We start from the raw sequence: 19,636 nt of genomic DNA, 5'->3' as shown, positions 1-19,636 counted from the left end.
GTACAAAAGGAATGTCACATATTCTTTAAAAAGTTTTGTTAAATTTTATTTATCAATTTAATACTGATAATAAAATAACAGACATCAAAACCAATGATGAAAAAAAAAAGAGGAACTTCATATGGAAAATAGCTTTTTAAAGGAACCAATGATAAAAAGAAATACAAATCTCAAACAACAAGCTTATACCTACAGAAACTAAAAAAAGAAGTACAAACAAAGCCAAAGCTAATAGAAGAAAGAAAGAAATATTAGAGCAGAAAGAAATGAAATAGAGACTAAAAAAAACACAAAAAAACAAAAACCAGAAAAGATCAATGAAGCCAAGGGCTGCTTCTTTGAAAAAATAAGCAAAATTCATAACTCTTTAGCCAGAATCATCAATAAAAAAAATATTGATCTCAAATAAAATCAGAAATGAAGCAGAATAACTAATGACACTACAAAAATACAAAGGATTAGAAGAGAATATTGGATAAATTTCTAGAAATACAATTCTCCAAAACTGAACCAGGAAGAAATAGAAAATCTGAACAGACCAATTACTAGTAATAAAATTCAATCAGTAATAATAAAAACTCCCAACAAAAGTCAGAACCAGGCCGGCATTACCCTGATACCAAAACCACATAAAGACACTACAAAGAAAACTAATAGGCCAATATTTCTAGTGAATATAGATGCAAAAATACTTAACATTATTAGCAAACTGATATCAACAATACATTAAAAAGATCATTCAACAATCGAGTGGGATTTATTCCAGGTATGCAACAGTGGTTCAAAATTCGCAAATCAATCAACATGATACATCACATCAACATGATACAAGGGAAAGGATAAAAACCATATGATCATCTCTATAGATGTAGGAAAAACATCTGACAAAATATAACATCCATTCATGATTAAAAACTCTCAACAAAGTAGGAAACATCCCTCAACATATGAAAAGCCCACAGCTAACATCATACTCAATGGTAAAAAACTGAAAGATTGTCTTTAAGATCAAGAAGTAGACAAGGATGTCCACTCTTACCACTTTTATTCAACATACTACTGAAGTCCTACTTGCGTCAATTAGACAGGAAATAAAATCATCCAAATTGATAAGGAAGAAGTAAAACTTTCACTATTAGCAGATGACATGATACTGTATGTAGAAAACCATTAAGATTTTACCAAAAAATGATCAAAGTAAGTGAATTCAGTAAACTTGCAGGATACAAAACTAATTACAGAAATCTGTTGCATTTCTATACACTTATAATGAAGTAGCAGAATGAGAAGTTAAGAAAACAATCCCACTGACAATTATGCCAAAAAGAATAAAATACCTAGGAATAGATTTCACCAAGGAGGTGAAATACTTAAACTCTGAAATCTATAAGATACTGATGAAAGAAATTGAAGACAACACAAACAAATGGAAAGGTATACCATGTTTAGGAACTGGAAGAATTAATATTGTTAAAATGTTCATACTGCCCAAAGCAATCTACAGATTTAATGTAATCTCTATCAAAATACCAATAGTATTTTTCACAAAACTAGAACAAACAACCCTAAATTTGTATGGAACCACAAATAGCCAAAGCAATTTTGACAAAGAAAAACAAAACTAGAAGTATCACAATTCCAGGTTTCAAGATATACTATAAAGCCACAGTAATCAAAACAGCATGGTACTTGCACAGAAATAGACACATAGATCATTGGAACAGAACAGAGAACCCAGAAATAAACCCACACCTAAATGGTCAATTAATCTATGACAAAGTCAAAACTTGACAATGAGGAAAGGCAGTTTCTTCAACAAATGAAAGCTGGACAGTTACATACAAGAAGGAAACTGGACCACTTTCTTACACCATACACAAAAATAAACTCAAAATGGACTGAAGACCTAAATGTGACACCCGAAACCATAAAACTCCTAAAAGAAAGCACAGGCAATATGTTTTAGACACTGCTTTTAGCAACATATTTATGAATATATCTCCTGAGGCAAGGGAAACAAAAGCAAAAATAAACTTTTGGGACTACACCAATATAAAAAGATTTTACACAGCAAAGAAAAACATCAACAAGACAAAAAGGCAACCTACTGAATGGCAGAAGATATTTAAAAATGATTTCTCAGATAAGGAATAAATATCCAAAATATATAAAGGACTCTTTCAACTCAACACACAAAAAAATTCAATCTGATTAAAATTGGGCAGAGGCCTGAATGGACATTTCTCCAAAGAAAATATATAGGTGGCAAACAGACACATGAAAAGATACTCAACATCACTCATTATCAGGGAAATGCAAATCAAAACAACAATGAAATATCACCTTATACCTGTCAAAATGGCTAAAATAAAAAGACAGGAAATAACAAGTGTCGGCGAAGAGGTGAAGAGAAGAGAACCCTCACACACTGCTGGTGTGAATGTAAATTGGTGCAACCACTATGGAAAACAGTATGGAGGCTCTTCAAAAAATTCAAAATAGAAATACCACATAATCCAATAATTCTACTATTTGGTATTTACCCAAAGAAAATGAAAATACTAAGTGGAGAAGATATACACACCTTTTGTTCACTGCAGCAATTAACTAACATATGGAAGCAATCTAAGTGTCCATCAATAGATGAATATATAAGAAAGATGTGGTGTGGTATGGAATGGAATGGAATATTACTGAACTATAAAAAAGAAGAAGATCTTGCCATTTGCAACAACATGGATGGACCTAAAGGGTACTATAGTAAATAAAATAAGTAAGGCAGAGAAAGACACATACACTTATATGTGAATGTAGAAAAACAAAACAAAGAAAACAGACTCAGAAATCCAGAGAACTGGTGGTTTTCAGAGGTGGGGAATGGGCAAATGGGTGAATTAGGTGAAGGGGATTAAGAGGTATAAACTTCTCATCATAAAATAAATAAATTGTGGAGATGAAAAGTACAGCACATGGGGTACAGTCAATAATACTGTAATAACACTGAATGGTTATAGATGTGCTAACAACAGTTTTTGTGGTAAGCATTAGCTAATGTGTAGAATTGTCCAATCACTATGTTGTGCATCTGAAACTAATATAATATTGAGTATCAACTATACTGAAATAATAAAAAAAATTTTTTTTTTAATGCTTATTTGATGATGGGCAAATCTTTGTGCTCAGAAGATATTCACTGACGATCCATCCATAGGTGAATCTATGGCTTCATGCATCCATGAAGAAAATGGATTTTAGAAATTTGTACTTAAGGTTACTGAGCTTGCCTCTCTTGGAGTAGTTGACTTTGTTTACTGTGCAAATGCCCCTCCCTCTCTACATCACACTTGCCTGACAGGAACCCCACATTGGGCTACATCCACCTCTGGCCTACTCCATGCCCACACCCAGACAGCTCGGCATGACTGGTCCTCCTTGAAATTCACGAGCCCAGATCTTCAAGGGGCCTGCAGCGGCGCACAATGCCAGGTCCATGCATCCCCCACACTTCCAACACCTCCGCTCTTATCCTTCTCCGACCTGATGACTTTGTCTTTTTCACTGAGAGCACAGAAGCAGGGAGAATTTCCAAGGGCTCCCGCCAGGATATCCAGCCCCCTATGCCATTGCTTCTGCCCTCCCTCCAGGTGAACTCCTCACATTCCTGTCTAAAAGCAGCTCCTAGATTGATCCTATTCTCTTGCCTACTCAAAGATAGGAACTCCAACAATTCTTCCTTTGCTTTCCTGTAAGTCCTACTTTGCCCCTCTCGACTGGATTTTTCTCAGCACCACATAAATATGCTGTTAAATCTCCCAGCCTAAAAATACAACAGAAAATAAACTCTCTTTCAACCTTATGCTCACCCATCCTGTAGCTATAGCCCCTTGTTTTCTGTTGATCCTCGTGTGCAGGATGGTTTAGTGTTGATCTGGCTGTATCTCATGGATGTGAGACACACAAAAAAACTTCCATGCTGTTCTGCCATCTTGGCTCCTCCGCCCCTTGCTTTCTTATACTCCCCTTTACAGCTAAATTCCTTGAAAGAGATGGAATGTCTATTTCTCTTTTCCCAGTGTCTCCCAACATATTCCGCTCAGGCTTTTGCCTGCAATGTGCCAGTGAGATAGCTCTTGACAAGCTCTCCAATGACTTCTGACAGCCTAAATCAAATGGTCAGTCTCAGGCCTCTTCACACACAATTCTCCAGCAGCACTGGATACAGCCAAGCCTCATCCTTAAAACACCTTCTTTTCTTATATCTTCAACCTCTAAAGTTACAAGTGTAGCAGGACTCTCTCAATACAGACCTTCTTTTCTCTATCTACACATTCTCTGTGATGTCATCCACTTTTGTGGCTTTAAATACTACACATGTGGTAGTTTAGTAGAATTTAGAATGCCCCAAATCAAGCTAATTTCTTCCCAGATCTGTTCCTCCTGCAGCCTTCCCCAGTCAGTAAATGAAGACTCTGTCCTTCCAGTTACTCAGGCCAAAGTTGTAAGACTTTTCTCATTCTCCTTGACTTTTTTCTCCATGACTTTTCTCATTCTCAGATATACCCACATCAACAAATAGGGTTGGTCTAACTTCAAAATATATAAAGAATCCAAACACTTTTCACCACCTCCATGGCTACCACCTGGTCCAAGGCACCCCCAGACCTTGCCTAGATTTTTGCAATACTTTGCTGGTCTCCCTGACTCCACTCTTGTCTCTGTGTGGTCTGGTGTCAACATAGCAGCCACAATGATGGTATTGTAAGTCAGATCATATCACTCCTGGGCTAAAAACCTCTGAAGAGTAAAATACAAGGTCCTTCCACTGGCCTGCGAAGCCTTACAGGAACTGGTCCTCTCCATTTGATTTCATTTCCCAGTACCCTCCCCTTGCTGACTCTGTTCCAGCCACAGTAGCCTCACTGCTATTTCTCCAACCCATCAGCCACATTGATGCTTCAGTTCCCTGCCTGAAAAAAATCTTCCCTTGTGGAGGCTTGGCTCACTCACTTCTCCCAGGCCTCTGCCCCACTGTCACCCTGCTCAAATTAGAGGGGCCTTATTTTAGACAATATAAGTAGTAATTCTAACAACACCTTGCATTCCCTTCTCCCTTACTCTTTTTCTATAGCAATTACTACCACCTTTTGATACATATTAATTATTTATTAGTTCACCATCTTTGTCTTCTCTCACTAGAGTTTCAATGAGGGCAGCTACACTGTGTTTTTTCTTCACTGCTATGTCCACAGTCTCTAAAACTATACCTGGCCCATTGCAGGCACAGAAATATTTATTGAATGAATGAAACTGTTGGCATAAAATTAGAAATTCACATTAATTTAGTTTTACAAAACTGCATCGGTTGTATCTCTTGTGACATAAAAATGACTTTCAGTTTTTTTCTTACCCATTGGTTAACACTGCTGAGCTGTGCCATGTAGTAATGTAAAAACTGGGTTGTCTTTTCCCACATCACATAAGAGCCACCAAGAAAAGCCAAATCCCAAATGGGTCTCAGAGAGGGATCAATATGTCCGTGGCTATCTGAAAGAAAGAAAACGAAAACACACTTGGGTTATGACATTTTGGGGACAAAATTTCAAATGTTTCAGTACTGAAATAGGGGCGTAACCTTAAGTCACATCCGTCATCTCTTACAGCAAGACCTTGAGCTGAACACATGACTTGTTCTTACCTGTTTCTACATCATATGAAGATTTATGTGCTTCAATTTGTCCTACTGAGTAAAGCTACTATAAAAATCTTATTTGCTGTACTATATTAATGTACTATATTAGTACACTAGTATAGTATACTAGTACAAATGTATGATATTAAGGCAAAGTAAGAACTACAATGATACTCAAAGTTGAAGTCTTGTTAGTTGAGAAGCATCTTTAAATTAGATGGAAAAGTCTATCAATTATTTTTGCTACCTTACCTTCTGTCTGGGTCTACAGTCAATGCAATGGTCTTTGCCAATCTCCAAATATCTTTATCTGATCATTGGCTTTAAAGCTAATCAATGAATTGGTAGTATTTCTGTCAGCGATTTTGAACACATGCAGAAATCAAGAGGGTTTTTTTTCTGTGGTATTGTTTTTGGAATTGCAATCTTTTTATTTCAGCAAACACTTATAAAAACCTACTTAACTACACTGCTTGAGGTGGGGTTAGTACATTACATTAACACATTACTTTTTGTGACTTTTAGGAACTCAAATTTTAGCAAGTGATTAATTTATGAGATAACTGTTCATGGACCAACATTTCATGAAAAATGGTGGAGATATTCTTGGCTTAAATATAAGCCCAATAATAGTATAATATGTAAGGAATAAGAACAAACTTACTAGGAAACTAATCCTTCTTGGTAAAATAATCATTAGCATAAATTCCTCTCTGTACTGTGGAACTTGGCTGGTTTGTAATGGTAATCAATTCAAAGATCATTCACAGACTGCAGGGGTGATGGGAGGGACACGAAGATGGGTCCCTACCCTCTACTTGTCGACAGTGCAGAAACACAGCTGATACCTTCCGCAAGAGAAGGAGGATCAAAGATCTGATAGAGCACATGGAAGGGAGAGGGACCTTTGGGCTGGAGAGATTTGGGGCAAACTACACAGATATGATATTTGAACTGAGCCCTGGATTCCTGTTGTGTATGTAGGGATGGGAGGGAGACAGTGAAAGCTTCCTTCATCCAGCTCCCCATCACGTGATTCATCTTCCAGTGTCATTGTGAGTTCAACAAAACCCGTTACTAGAAAGCAAGTCAGTTACCCCAAACACTGTGAACAGCGTGGACAATTGAAAAGTATAAACGCTGGCAGTGCTACTATAGAATCACTCAGGTGACAGGACTCTGGCTGGTTGTCCCAGGTCTTCAGTCTTTTCCTTTGTAGAGTACTTGGGCTCATGTATAGGAAGTTTGTAAACTCATCAGAAAAAGTGAAAACTGTACTCATAAAAAAAAAAAAAAAAAAACCCACAAATACCTTTTTTGGGGAAAAATAGTTTGGAGCAAGGATATCCTGAAATGGATTTAGATAGCCTCACCTAGCAACTGTAGAGCAAGCTGGACTACAAAACCCCAATGTCCTGGAGGAGTAAATGCTGAATAGAAGCTGCTGGGATTTGAACTGGTTAATCCGAGGAGATTGCCACAGTTTTGACTGACTTTTGTCTAAAACTGAGCCTTTTCCATTTTAATAGTTTTACCGACAAGCTATAAACAGTGCCATCATATGCTTCCGCTGAATTTAAAATGACAACAGAGGGGCGCCTGGGTGGCTCAGTCGGTTGAGTGTTTGACTTCAGGTCATGATCTCGCAGTTCATAGGTTCAAGCCCCATGTCGGGCTCCGTGCGGACAGCTAAGAGCCTGGAGCCTGCTTCAGATTCTGTGTCTCCCTCTCTCTCTGCCCCTCCCCCTGCTTGCTCATGCTCTGTCTCTCAAAAGTAAACAAAAATAATTTTAAAAATGCTAACATAACTTGTAAATTCTGTTAATAAAAAGGTGCCCTCTATTAAAAAAATTTTTGGAGCTTCAAGCCACAAGTTACATTGTTACAGAATGATTCTTGTGGGCACATAGGACTTATTAACTGAACATAACGCAGTTTATCTGCACTATCATAAAGTGTCCAGGGGCGCCTGGGTGGCTCAGTTGGTTAGGCATCCAACTTTGGCTCAGGTCATGATCTCACGGTTTGTGAGTTTCAGCCCCGAGTCAGGCTTGCTGCTGCTTCAGAGCCTCTGTCCCTCTCTCTCTCTCTCTCTGCCCCTCCCCTAGCTGCACATGTGTGCCTGCGAGTGCACTTTCTCTCCCTCACAAAAATAAATATTTCCAAAAAAGAAAAAGTGTCCAAAACCTAGTGATCCTGTAGCAAATATTCAAAGAAAAGGTCCTATATAATTTCTAAAATTTGTGTTCTAAGGAAAATATATAAAATCTTATTTCCCCAGCCAATGCTAAAAGAGAAAAAAAATCCCTAAATAACTGTAGATTTTAAGCATTAGTCATTAGCCCATTTATTTCAGACACTACTAAATACACACAAATTCTACCGCAATATAAGATTTGAATTGTTCCTCATAATTCTTTGGAACAGAATTCAAGCGGAGTTGTCAGAGAATCACTATGAGAAACATCCTAAAGCTTCTGAATTTTAGAAAGGCAAGGAACAATATTCTGCCTGCAGGTTTTTTTTTTTTTTTAATGTTTATTCATTTTTGAGAGACAGAGACAGAGCATGAGCAGGGGAGGGGCAGAGAGAGAGGGAGACACAGAATCTAAAGCAGGCTCCAGGCTCTGAGCTGTCAGCACAGACCCGGATGCGGGGCTCGAACCCACGGACTGTGAGATCATGACCTGCACTAAAGCCGGACGCTCAACCGACTGAGCCACCCAGGCGCCCCTGCCTGCAGGTTTTTAAGAACACTTGGTCTCCACAAATGGACAGAGCACGGACGCACTCAGGAGTGAAGACCTCCGGTCGTTCCACGTTGACACGGGTCTGTTGTAGTTGCTGGGAAAACGAGTGAGCTGCGAGAGAGTGTGGGATGGGGCGGTGGGGGGGGAGCCGCGGTGCTAGAGCGGTCATATGTCGAGCTCAATACCCAAGCACAAGTCCAGAGATGACTTTTGTGGTTTGGAAAATTGGATTTTCCAGTAAGTGCAGTCTCAACGGCCGCCCACATGCTCTCCTGAGCGCCAGAACAAACGAGCTGTGCTGTGCTTCAGCTGAGTCACTTCAGAGGGCAGGGCTCATTTCTTATTAAAGACGGCACCACTGCCCATTAGCTCTTGACCTAAAAGGAGATAAACTTGATTCCACTGCAGCCTCCGAGCAAGGCCCTGAGACAGGCTGGCTCTCCCAGCCCTGGTGTGGAAGTCTGTGGGGGGCACAGTGGGGATCTGGAATGGTGTCTAATCACTTAAAGTTTCCAAAGCCGTTACCAGAAATCTTTAGAAACGTTGCCTCAGGCTCTGGGCTCAACTTGGAAAACTGCACCCCTACGTGCATATCCTATTACAGAGACCTCTACCTTTTCTTTGAAGGTTCAGCTCTTGCTGAACCTTGTCTAGGATGGGAAGTGGGGAGATTAAAGGGGTCCTGATAGCTCTTGAGGGCGTTACTATAGCTTCCTGGAGACAAAGAATAGGAAAAGGATACCTCTGCATTTTGTTTCAGTAACAAGGTCTACCACATTCTGAGTTCAAGTGCCACTATGGGGATAAAAATTTAAATGATCATTCTTTTTCTTTTTAATTTTTTTTATGTTTTTATTTATTTTTGAGACAGAGAGAGAGAGAGCATGAGCAGGGGAGGGGCAGAGAGAGAGGGAGACACAGAATCCGAAACAGGCTCCAGGCTCTGAGCTGTCACACAGAGCCCGACACGGGGCTCGAACTCAGACTGTGAGATCATGACCTGAGCCAAAGTTGGATGCCCAACTGACTGAGCCACCCAGGTGCCCCATAAATAATCATTCTTTTTAAGATTTAGCAATTATATATATTCCTTAATATAGAAATTCCAGACATTGATTCATACCAGGTATGCTGACTACATCCAAGGGGGTTTTGAGTTGCTTCATGTGCTTGTAAAGCAGGTAATCCTCCTGTTGTCTTTTGTTCTTCTCAATGAGTCGTGTACAAGTCACATTAACGGCCGGTCTGGGTTTCTGATTCCTGAAAAACACTCGAGCGGAACATTTCCCCAAACGTTCCTCACCTTCCTGAAATAAAGATTTTGGAATTAAACACAATGGCTACTGATCCCTCCCCACCCACTCCAATACAGAGATACACAGAAGACTGAGAAATTCCCTATATGTGGCAGGATGCATTGGCATTAACAGATGCAGGAGTCTTGGCTTTGTAGAAAGTGATTTGTGTGCTCACAACTGAATACAACAGTCCTTCACTATTTGCTGTTATTTAAAGTGCTTCTGACAACCCCCTTATATAATCATGCTGGCCTTACTCCAAAGAAATATCATTGATGTCTATTGAGTACTGCTTGGTTCAAACCTCAAGGTTCTCTACCGTGGACCAACAAAATGCTTAGCTGGACCTCAAGCTTGCTAACTCAAACTAAAAGATGACACTGTCCCCATTAACAAAAATGACAACAGCCTCATACTGCTTTATGAAGTCGGTCCTCCTATTCCAATTTTACAGAGCGAGACACTGAATCTAAAGAGGAATTTACTCCATGTCTCACAGCTAGTAAACGGTAAGCCAGGAATTGAGCTCCTGTCTGTCTGATGCCAGAGCCCTGCCTCTATACTAATTCCATCTCTCTACTCCAGGATCTCATCTGAAAGGAATGTAGGCAGATGCCACCCAAATGGGACTAATTCAAGGGATGTTTTTTGCATTCACATTTAAATGCAGACATCTGAGTATTCTGGGATCATCCTCACTTGGTTTCCAATCCAGAGACATCTGGATCTGGACAACTGGGTGCTGTAAGTAAACATCAAATGTAGGACTCAACTGTCAGACAGTCCTTCTCCATCCTTACAGGTCACAGATTCCTTAGCCCAACAACAAAAAAGCCAGGAACCTATTCCCAGAAAATTGCATGTATGCTCAGAGCATCGACACTGGGCCTAGAATTTGAGGAAGTTTGTGGCCACTCATCATGGCCCCACCCAGACCCATCCATGGGCCCCTAGTTAAGAACACCTGTTACAGAGTGCTTGGTTGAGCAGTTCATATCTTTGTACTTTTACAGTTGTTTACACTGGATGGTCGTTTAACCTGGATGGTAACAACCAAAAAAGAAGCGCCCAAAACTATTTTGGTTTCAACCAAAAAAGAAACAAAAAAGCACAAATTTCAATCAAAATTGGATCTGCTTAATAAGCCCATTTCTAACACAGTGTTAACTCAAAAAAACTGAGGTGTGCTTTCCAGTGGTTGACTCCCCTCTCCTCCACCCCGAATCCCATGAGTGCTAGTTTGAATGAGAAGGAGCTTTGGTGGTACATTAAAATCTGAATTATCGGCACAACATAGAAAAAAGGTGAAGGGGGCATCTGGAAGAGGCTTATGGAAGGCAGAAGAAGAGAGGGCTGGCACACAATCTCCTTTGATGTCTAAGCCGTTTCCAGGGAAGAGAAAAGGAACCAGTTTTGTTTTCTTCTTACTTTCCTTTTTGTCGCCTCAAAACAGCTCCACAGAATCAAAGCAAAGCACTCTCATCCTCTGAAATGGAACATTTCAATTAGCTAGCTATGCTCTTTACAGAAACCTATTGCCGGTCAAAATGATCTAGGAAATGTTTTCCCTTTAGCTTTAATCTAACACTTGCAGTTTGCAACGCTAGAATCAAAGGGGTCTTCTTTAAGCTTTAAGAAAATGCTTAATTCTTAGGTGAAGTAGCAAAGTCAGAATACATTGTTATTTTGTTACAACTTGTCTCTATAGACTGGTAAGCATTCCTCCAGAAGACTCAGTCTGGGTTGTGAGGTGGGGGTCCTGCCCACCCCCCCAACCCCCAGGAAGGAAGCTCTGCCCCCCTGAGACACTTGAATGTGATGCCGCCTGCTCTGACTCGGCACCACACAGAGAGCATCTGGGCTGGTCTTCTCTCCACCCATGTTCCAGCTGCTGACGCCCAGTTTGGCCCAGCACATGGAAGTTCATCTGGCTCTAATTTCTGTGTGAGTTTTCTGTTTACTCCCTTCCCAAGAATGAACGGGTAAAGGAAACTTGGCAAACCATGGCCTGCTCGGTCAGGATTGTAGGGACTAATAATGCCTGTGGCATACGTTGGTACTGCTCTGTGTTTTACAGAAGACTTCTGTAGGGAAGCTCCTGGGTTGGCCTCGTGCTAAGTCGGCCCGCTAACAAGAAATGTCACCAGCTGACAGGAGGAAGGCAGGTTGACATTTGAGAGTGAGTCATTCTAAGTATTCAGAGGTGCTAGAAGAGACACCAAGGGGACTGTGAAATTTCCTCCCAGGGGCAAAGGAAGGAGGTGATGGTGGCTCTGTGGGCTGTTTTAAAAGTAGCCCTGCATAAGGCCATGACGTCGAAGGCCTTAAATACTGAGTTCCTGCCCAGCTCCGTTCTCCAGTTCTGGAGAATAGAAAACGAAGCAGAACAAAACAAATGCAAACCTCTGGGTCACTATATATTCAGATTTTCACCTTTTGTTTTTTAAAAAATTTTTAATATTTATTTTTGAGAGAGGGACAGAGTGAGCTGGGGGAGGGGCAGAGAGAGAGGGAGATAGGGAATCCAAAGCCGGCTCCAGGCTCTGAGTTGTCAGCACAGAGCCCGACGTGGGGCTCGAACTCAGGAGCTGTGAGATCATGGCCTGAGCCAAAGTCAGATGCTCAACAGACTGAGCCACCCAGGCACCCCCAGATTTCCCCCTTTAAAAAAATAAATCCATAGGAGTTGCTAATTGGATACTTCACCAATTATGGCAGCTTACCTCTGGGTTATAGTGATCTGTGGTAAACACCAGGTCAACCTGACATTCCTTCTTTGGATTAACCTGAAACATAGAAACCGAATCTTAGCCTGTTAGAAGTTTTGTTAACATCTTCCTATCCAAGAATCACTCTCTTGGGATACCATGGCATGCAAATGGCAGCTATAGCATTTATACTGGAATAAAATCAATGACTTTTTAGAAGGAGAGAATATCTCAAATTTTGGTCTCATCATGACACTCTGCTTGGTAGTTTGACACCTACAAAGGGGGGTTGAGAAAGGGAAACGGTTGTACTGAGGCAGCCAGGTGACTTTGTGAGAGCAGCTAGATGAGAAACAGACGCGTGCACGCGGGTTGGGGGTGAGCACCTCTCCACGGCCTTCCCTGGGCGCAGGGCTGCAGCTGTGAGGCAGGCGGGGGCGGCAGGGGTGGTCAACAGGGGAGCCAGGAACAAGGGTGTACCCGGTAATAAATAAGGGGTTTTCTGATGGCGAGAAGTGAAGACAGAGAGGTGGGGCAGGAGTGGCTACTTTCTCTAAGGCGGCTGAGGAGCTGCCCTGAAGGGGGCCTCAGCTGAGCTGGAAGGGACAGCAGGGAAGCAGCCACCCCCAGACCCAGCAGGCAGACAGGACCTGCCAGTGAGGCAGGAAGTCTGGGACAGGATGGAGTACCGACCCTGACGCTGAAGAAGTCCTCAGCTTTATGCCCTCTCCTTCCCCCAGCAGCTTTCACCAGCAGGCACACTTCTAAACTTTGGGAATGCCTGTTTAGCCTTTTAGACTTTGTAATCACTTCCAATGCCTATTTTTAGAGTATACAAAGCCATATCACTGAGGCAATGTAAACGGTTTAGAAGAGCTTTATGCTATTTGCCATTAACCTTTTTTTTTTTTTTTTTTTCAGAGAAACATGATCATTCAGTACAAGGAATATTTTCTAGAGGACATTTCTGCTGCATGGAGCTGAAGTTATTTCATATAGTCTTAAGGTAGACTTTGGAAACATTGATTTCCTTTGAATCTTAGCCCAGGAACACAACAACCAAACAGGACTGTGATTTTAAATAGGCAGATATCATCCACTCCTAGTTCAGATCCTTAAAAAATTCTAGAAAGCTGGAGAATGGAGGGATAGGATTCTCTGGCAACTGTTTGTGTAAAGAATATTTAAACATGTGAATGTACAGATGTTCCTGGGGCAGAGGGAGCCCCAAGAGCACTACACAGGGGCAGTTTTCTTAGGGCTCATTTTCAACCTTGAAAAAGTTCTGGTGTAAGTTGAAATATTGATTTCAGTTTACAGAATTCATACACACAAATTTATCTTCACTCTCTTTCACTGTTTGCCACAGACCATGCCAATCACAGGGTGGGGGTGGAGTGGGGAATGGGATACAAAGAAATACAACAGCCAGTCCAGCCTTACCAGAGACCTACTTCTTGTGTGGGAACAGGCAAGTCAAGAGAGACACAGAGTGCTCATCAGTGTGGCTGACAGCTGCACAGGTGCAGGGTGCTAAGTGCGGAAGGCTTTCTATGGAGAGTAGGGCCTGAACCAGTTCTTTGAGGAAGAGGTACTGGCCAGGCAAGGGTGTGGGAACAGAATATAGGGGCTGGCATTCCAGGGGAGGCAATGAAGCTAGAAAAAAGGCTGTGTGGGGAGGTTGGCACAAGGTCATGGAAAGCCTTTTTTTTTTTTTTTTTTTTTTTTTTTTGAGAGAGAGAGAGAGAGAGAGGAGAGAGAGCATGCAAGCAGAGGAGGGGCAGAGAGAGAAGGAGAGAGAGAGAATCCCAAGCAGGCTCCGTGCTATCAGCACAGAGCCTGATGCAGGGCTCCAACCCATGAATCGTGAGGTCATGACCTGAGTTAAAATCCAAGAGTCGGATGCCTAGCTGATTGAGCCACCCAGGCATCCCTCACTTCTTTCTTATTTTTTTTAAATGAAGAGAATTTGGAACTTCATCCTGAACTTGGGGGTGTCCCAGTAAACATAATTACAGTAGTTAGAGTGTTGGGAAGCCTAAGATAGGGTATTAAAAGGGCTTAGTGCTTGGGTCAGGGTAAAAGTTTAGTGTATGTTCACTTATCGTTAGTAAAATCTATAGACGTGAAGGAGAGAAAAAAATCTGTGCTAGAAATGAGAGTCTGGCCACGTTCCAGGCTACGGAAGAATGTCAACACGGTCTCAAGGTTGCTTTTACTTTGGTTTACTCCTGCCTGGAGCTCCCTGTCTCCAAAACTCCAGAAGTTTGGGGTCTTTGCTGCCCAAGTTAAAGAAACACAGGGAACTGTGGGCTTGCTGCCTGTGACTCCCACACCACACCGGCACCCACAAAGAACCAGTCCTCACAGAAGGTAGCACCTCTGCTCGCCAGCAGGTTCTATGCCTTGAATCATTTGTTGCACCAGCCCTGGGGCCCTCTCCCCAGCTACATGGGGGACCTTTCATCGGCACAGAGGCCCCCTGAGTGCAGCCCTCCTGCACAGGAGTCAGGGACCCCCTCAGGCTGCTAGTGGGGGGATGGGTGGGATGGGCAGTGAGACCATTCATGAGAAAAGCAGGAGGAGGCAGAGTTGACAGGTACAACCTTTGGTGCCCAGGAACATGGAAGAGGAGTCCGAGGGCAGCTGAATGTTACAGAGGTAGATTCAGTGGAGGTAGAGTGGGTGAAGCCAGGGAATTGGATGCAAACCCCCAGGGGAGACATACGTGTACATAGAGAAGAATCCTGAGGACCACCAACCTTCAGATCAATAATACATTAGGGCATGCTTATTCACCATACACAAGGATTCACAAAGGTCTTTCTTATCCTTGACACAACTGTGCAGATTTTAAATAAACTACCCAAGGTAGTATTTGAAAACAATTTTTTTTTTTTTGAAAACACATGGGGGCAAAGTGAGGTACATACTCTTTGTAGGGAAAGAAACAACTTGATTAACAAAGGCTGCGAGCTGAGTCAGAATGGAGCCTGTCCATTTGAAGAGTTATTTTCCTTGCTGATTTGATTTCCTTAGTTTGTTTTAATGAGGCACTCTTAAAAGCATCTACATTTTGTCCAAAATAAGATTTTTATATTTTGGGTTGGACTTTATCATTTATCAAGACACAGCGCTTTTATCTCCCAAAAAGGCCTCTCCCTCCTCCCTTGATGAGTCACGAGCTCCTCTGAGGTAGCTTTGCCGGTCCTCGTGAGATAAGGCCTATGGGCACCGGCAGCAGGAGCCAGTGCCTTCTCTATCTGGGACAGTGTCTCGTGCTCCTCTGGCCTGCCTGCTGCAGGACTGTGTTTCACTCTGGCTGTATTTATTTTTTTGAGAGAGAGGGCACAAGTGAGTGAGGAGCAGAGAGAGAGAGAGAGAGAGAGAGAATTGGTGCTTACCCAAAGTGGGGCTTCTGTGTTACCTGCAGCAGGACTCAAACTCATGAACCGTGAAATCATGACCTGAGCTAAATTCAGATGCTTAATGACTGAGCCACCCAGGTTCCCTTTTATTTTTTAAAATATCTTATGTTTTAGGGGCACCTGGGTGGCTCAGTTGGTTAAGCATCCAACTTTGACTCAGGTCATGATCTCATGGTTCATGGGTTTGAGCCCATGTCGGGCTCTGTGCTGACAGCTCAGAGCCTGGAGCCTGTTTCACATTCTGTGTGTCCCTCTCTCTCTGCCCCTCCTCTGCTGGCTTTCTCTTTCTCTCTCTCTCGCTCTCAGAAATAAATAAAAATATTAAAAAAAATTTTTTTAAATGTCTTATGTTTTACAGTAATCTCTACACCAAACATGGGGCTCGAACTCACAACCCCAAGATCAAAAGTCGCACGCTCTGACTGAGCCAGCCAGGCGTCCCTACTCTGGCTGTCTTTGATTAAAACTGTTCTGTGGTAACCTGGCCTTGGTTGTTAACACCCAGTGCAGGATTCATAGCACTGTGCTGGGTGCTGGAACACGGGGCCAGAACAGTGGTAGCCCATGCCCTCAGCGCAATCAGTAGGGGAGAAGGACTTCAAGTGGATCACTGTAGAGCTGGTGATTTGATTACAGAGGACGGAAGAGCTGTGACAGGAGAACTGGAGGGCCGCTCCCGTCTAAGAATCAGGGAAATGAAATCTAAGCTGAACTGTGAAGATTGAGAAGGAAGGGACTTGGTGGGGTGGGGGGCGGTGCAGGCAAATCATTCCACATGGAAGGAACAGTGAGGAGGAAGGCCCTGAGGGACGGCGAGTGGGGCCAGAGGGCAGAGAGACCGGAGTTGGGACCAGGAGGGGCCGCCCTTCCTGGCAGGCTATGCCGAGGACTTCATCATAAGAGAAATGGGAAACCACGGACAGAAAGGAGAGATTTCTAAAAGATCCCTCTAGCTGTGGTGTGGAGAGTTGGTGCTGGAGTGCAGAGTTGTCCAGAGTGACTGCCGAAGGCTGGCGGAGGGGGTGGATGAAACAAGGTGGGGACAGTGGACATGGAGAGAAGTGGACAGTGGACAGAAAGGAGTGCTACACTAGAAGGTACACCATGAATGAATTCAAGGCCAGAAATATAAGCTTCATAATAGGACAACATTATTAAACCGTCATTTAAATGGTGCTTGTATTTACAGAACAACAACAGACACCCTGTTAGGTCTGTGCTGAGTACTGTTCTAAGCACTTCACATGTCTTAACTATGCTAACAGCTCTGAAGGCTGGTTCAAACTCATGAGTAATCAGAAATGCAAATTAAAGAATCAATGCAGTATCACTGTACAACTATCAGACTGACAATAAGTTAGAAAGTGGGTCAGGCTAGCTGCTGGCCAGGTTTGGGGGCTTGCCATTTGGCTGGTGGCAGAGTAGCCCGGTGCAGCCTGGCTAGGAGGCAGTCTGGCTCACTTGGCCAGATGAAGCTTGCATATACTCTACAAGCTAATACCCCACTTCTGGGTATGCATCCCAGAGAAACGGTGATACTGGTTCCAGGGGATTCAGGAGGAGGCTCCTTGAGGCACTGCTTCAAGGGGTAGGAGTTGGGAGGTGACCTGGTGTCTATCCCTGGGGGGTGGGCAGGTAAAATGGGAGTGCCCGCCACAGAGTGATGTTCAGCGGGATGGAGGGGCGGGGGGACAGGACGCACACTAGCCCATACAGCAATGTACGTAGACTCTAAATTCTGTGAGTGAAAACAAAAACAAAAACATGTATGGCAGGATACCATTTGCAAATAAATTTTAAATAAAAATTTGCACCCAAACCAACAGTATCTTTTATAAGAATACTTACAAACAGATGAATATACAACCAGACTTTTTTGAGTGGATGCCCGTGGGAGGGTGGGGTGAATGGGAATGGAGATAGAAGAATAAATCCAGAGGGGAGCCTCCACGGACCAAAGACAAAAACAGACCCTGATCTGAGGCATGATCCTCCCTCAGCTTTGTACCTGGGACCAAGAGCACATGAAATGGCTTTTAAAAAGACTGAAAGTCATTTAAAAATGTTAAGTCCAGGGGTGCCTGGGTAGCTCCGTCAGTTGAGCATCCGACTTTGGCTCAGGTCATGAACTCACGGTTCGTGGGTTCGAGTCCCACGTCAGACTCTGTGCTGACAGCTCAGAGCCTGGAGCCTGCTTCAGATTCTGTGTCTCCCTCTCTCTCTGTCCCTCCCCCACTCATGTTCTGTCTCTCTCATTCTCTCAAAAATAAATAAAAACATTCAAAAATAAATAAAAATGTTAAGTCCAAAGTAACACAGTATGGATATCCTCACCCCATATCTGAAACTTAGGTCTTTGTTTTTCACAGTTAGTGGGATTAGATTTGAGGAGTGTGGTAAACTCATTATACGTGGTTTCGAATTTAGAAGTTCTGTTCCCGGCATGGAGCCAACCTCTTCAGGTTGGGTGGTCCTCCCTCTGCAGCTGGCACGAGGGTTGCTACAGACACATGGTGCAAAGCTAATCCATTCATTCACAGCTATTAAAAAAAAAAAAAAAAGAAAAAGCTAAATAGACATTTTTTGAAAGAGCCCAACCTAAAACTGGGACAACAGTTCTGGCTTTTCTGAGGGAAGAAGTGTTCCTGGAATAGCAGGTCACAGTGCTCATACCCTTACATCTCCACATTGCCCACGTGTCCAAATAGGAGGCACATTAGGAAGTTTTATATCTGTTTCTTAAAGCACAGCAAGAGGTACAACACACTGTTCTAATATTTTCTGGAATATTCTTTCTTTCATGAAAAGTCAGCAAACAAAGCAAATGACCATGTGACTGTATAACCTGAATGAATTAGCAGCTCTTTGCTACAGATTTCTTTTTAATTATGTATAAAGGAGGATTTATGGGCTATAGCCTGGAACAAAATGCTTTATAATCAGGGATGACTAATGACATGGATTATATCTAATCTGGTTTGTGTGTGTGTGTGTGTGTGTGTGTGTGTGTGTGTTATTTTCTAGGTTTCTTGGTTTTGTCCCCTCTGGCCATGAGGAAAGGCAGCCACCTCCCATGTGTACTTTCCACATGCTGAGCCTCACAAGGGCTCTTTAGGGGAAAGATTAGCACTTTGATTTTGGGCTTCCCTTTCAATAGGGAGGGAAACAGGCTGCTTTTAAAGTCCTGTTTGAGAAAGCGTACAAAGGAAAGTATACAAAGGATGACTGAACTCAGCACACTAGGCTTTTGGGGGCAGGGTAAGAGAAATGCTCCTCAAATCCTTACCCAATCAGTATCAAGTACTCGCATGTGAAGCACCCTGCTAAGGACAATGATAAAGCTATAATATATACAATAAGCTCTCACTACATGCTTCTTGTGGTTCTACACAGTGCCTTGTATGATCACATCACAAGAGCCCTTTGGGGTAGATACTACCGTTGCCTGTTTTAAAGATGAAGAAATGGAGTCAACCACCCAAAGTCACAGAGCTAGTAAATAATAAAGTCTGGCTCCTGATTGCTGCTTTTCCCTTATATGGCTTGAAGGTTGTACAAACAGAACCAGCATCCTCCAAGAGAGGATGGAAAGAAAGCTCTGTAATGTGTGCATGGGGTGGAGGGAGGGGAGGGGGCAGGAGGAGGGAGACTGACTGGTTCCCACAGACAAGACCACCAAGCCTGGAAGGGAGACAGCCAGACCTGGCATGTGTATCAGTTTCCCAGGGCTGCTGTAACAAAGAACCACAAATTGGGTGCCTTA

At 42.7% G+C, this 19,636-nt stretch overlaps 1 protein-coding gene across 1 annotated transcript in view; it reads right to left on the bottom strand.

Moving 5' to 3' along the window:
• RARRES1 (retinoic acid receptor responder 1) overlaps positions 1–19,636 on the bottom strand; it is a 57,108-nt gene that overhangs the window by 27,144 nt on the left and 10,328 nt on the right. The window contains exons 2-4 of the mRNA XM_045503139.1: positions 12,461–12,523; positions 9,563–9,746; positions 5,408–5,544 (exon numbers count right to left, since the gene is read on the bottom strand). Coding sequence (XP_045359095.1) covers positions 5,408–5,544; positions 9,563–9,746; positions 12,461–12,523 — 384 coding nt within the window. The remainder of the gene's footprint in view (positions 1–5,407; positions 5,545–9,562; positions 9,747–12,460; positions 12,524–19,636) is intronic.

The sequence above is a fragment of the Leopardus geoffroyi genome, chromosome C2 (genome assembly GCF_018350155.1).
Source record: "Leopardus geoffroyi isolate Oge1 chromosome C2, O.geoffroyi_Oge1_pat1.0, whole genome shotgun sequence".
Classification (NCBI taxonomy): domain Eukaryota; kingdom Metazoa; phylum Chordata; class Mammalia; order Carnivora; family Felidae; genus Leopardus; species Leopardus geoffroyi.
The sequence above is the reverse complement of the archived record's forward strand: the minus strand, read 5'-3'. Positions and strand labels throughout refer to the sequence as shown.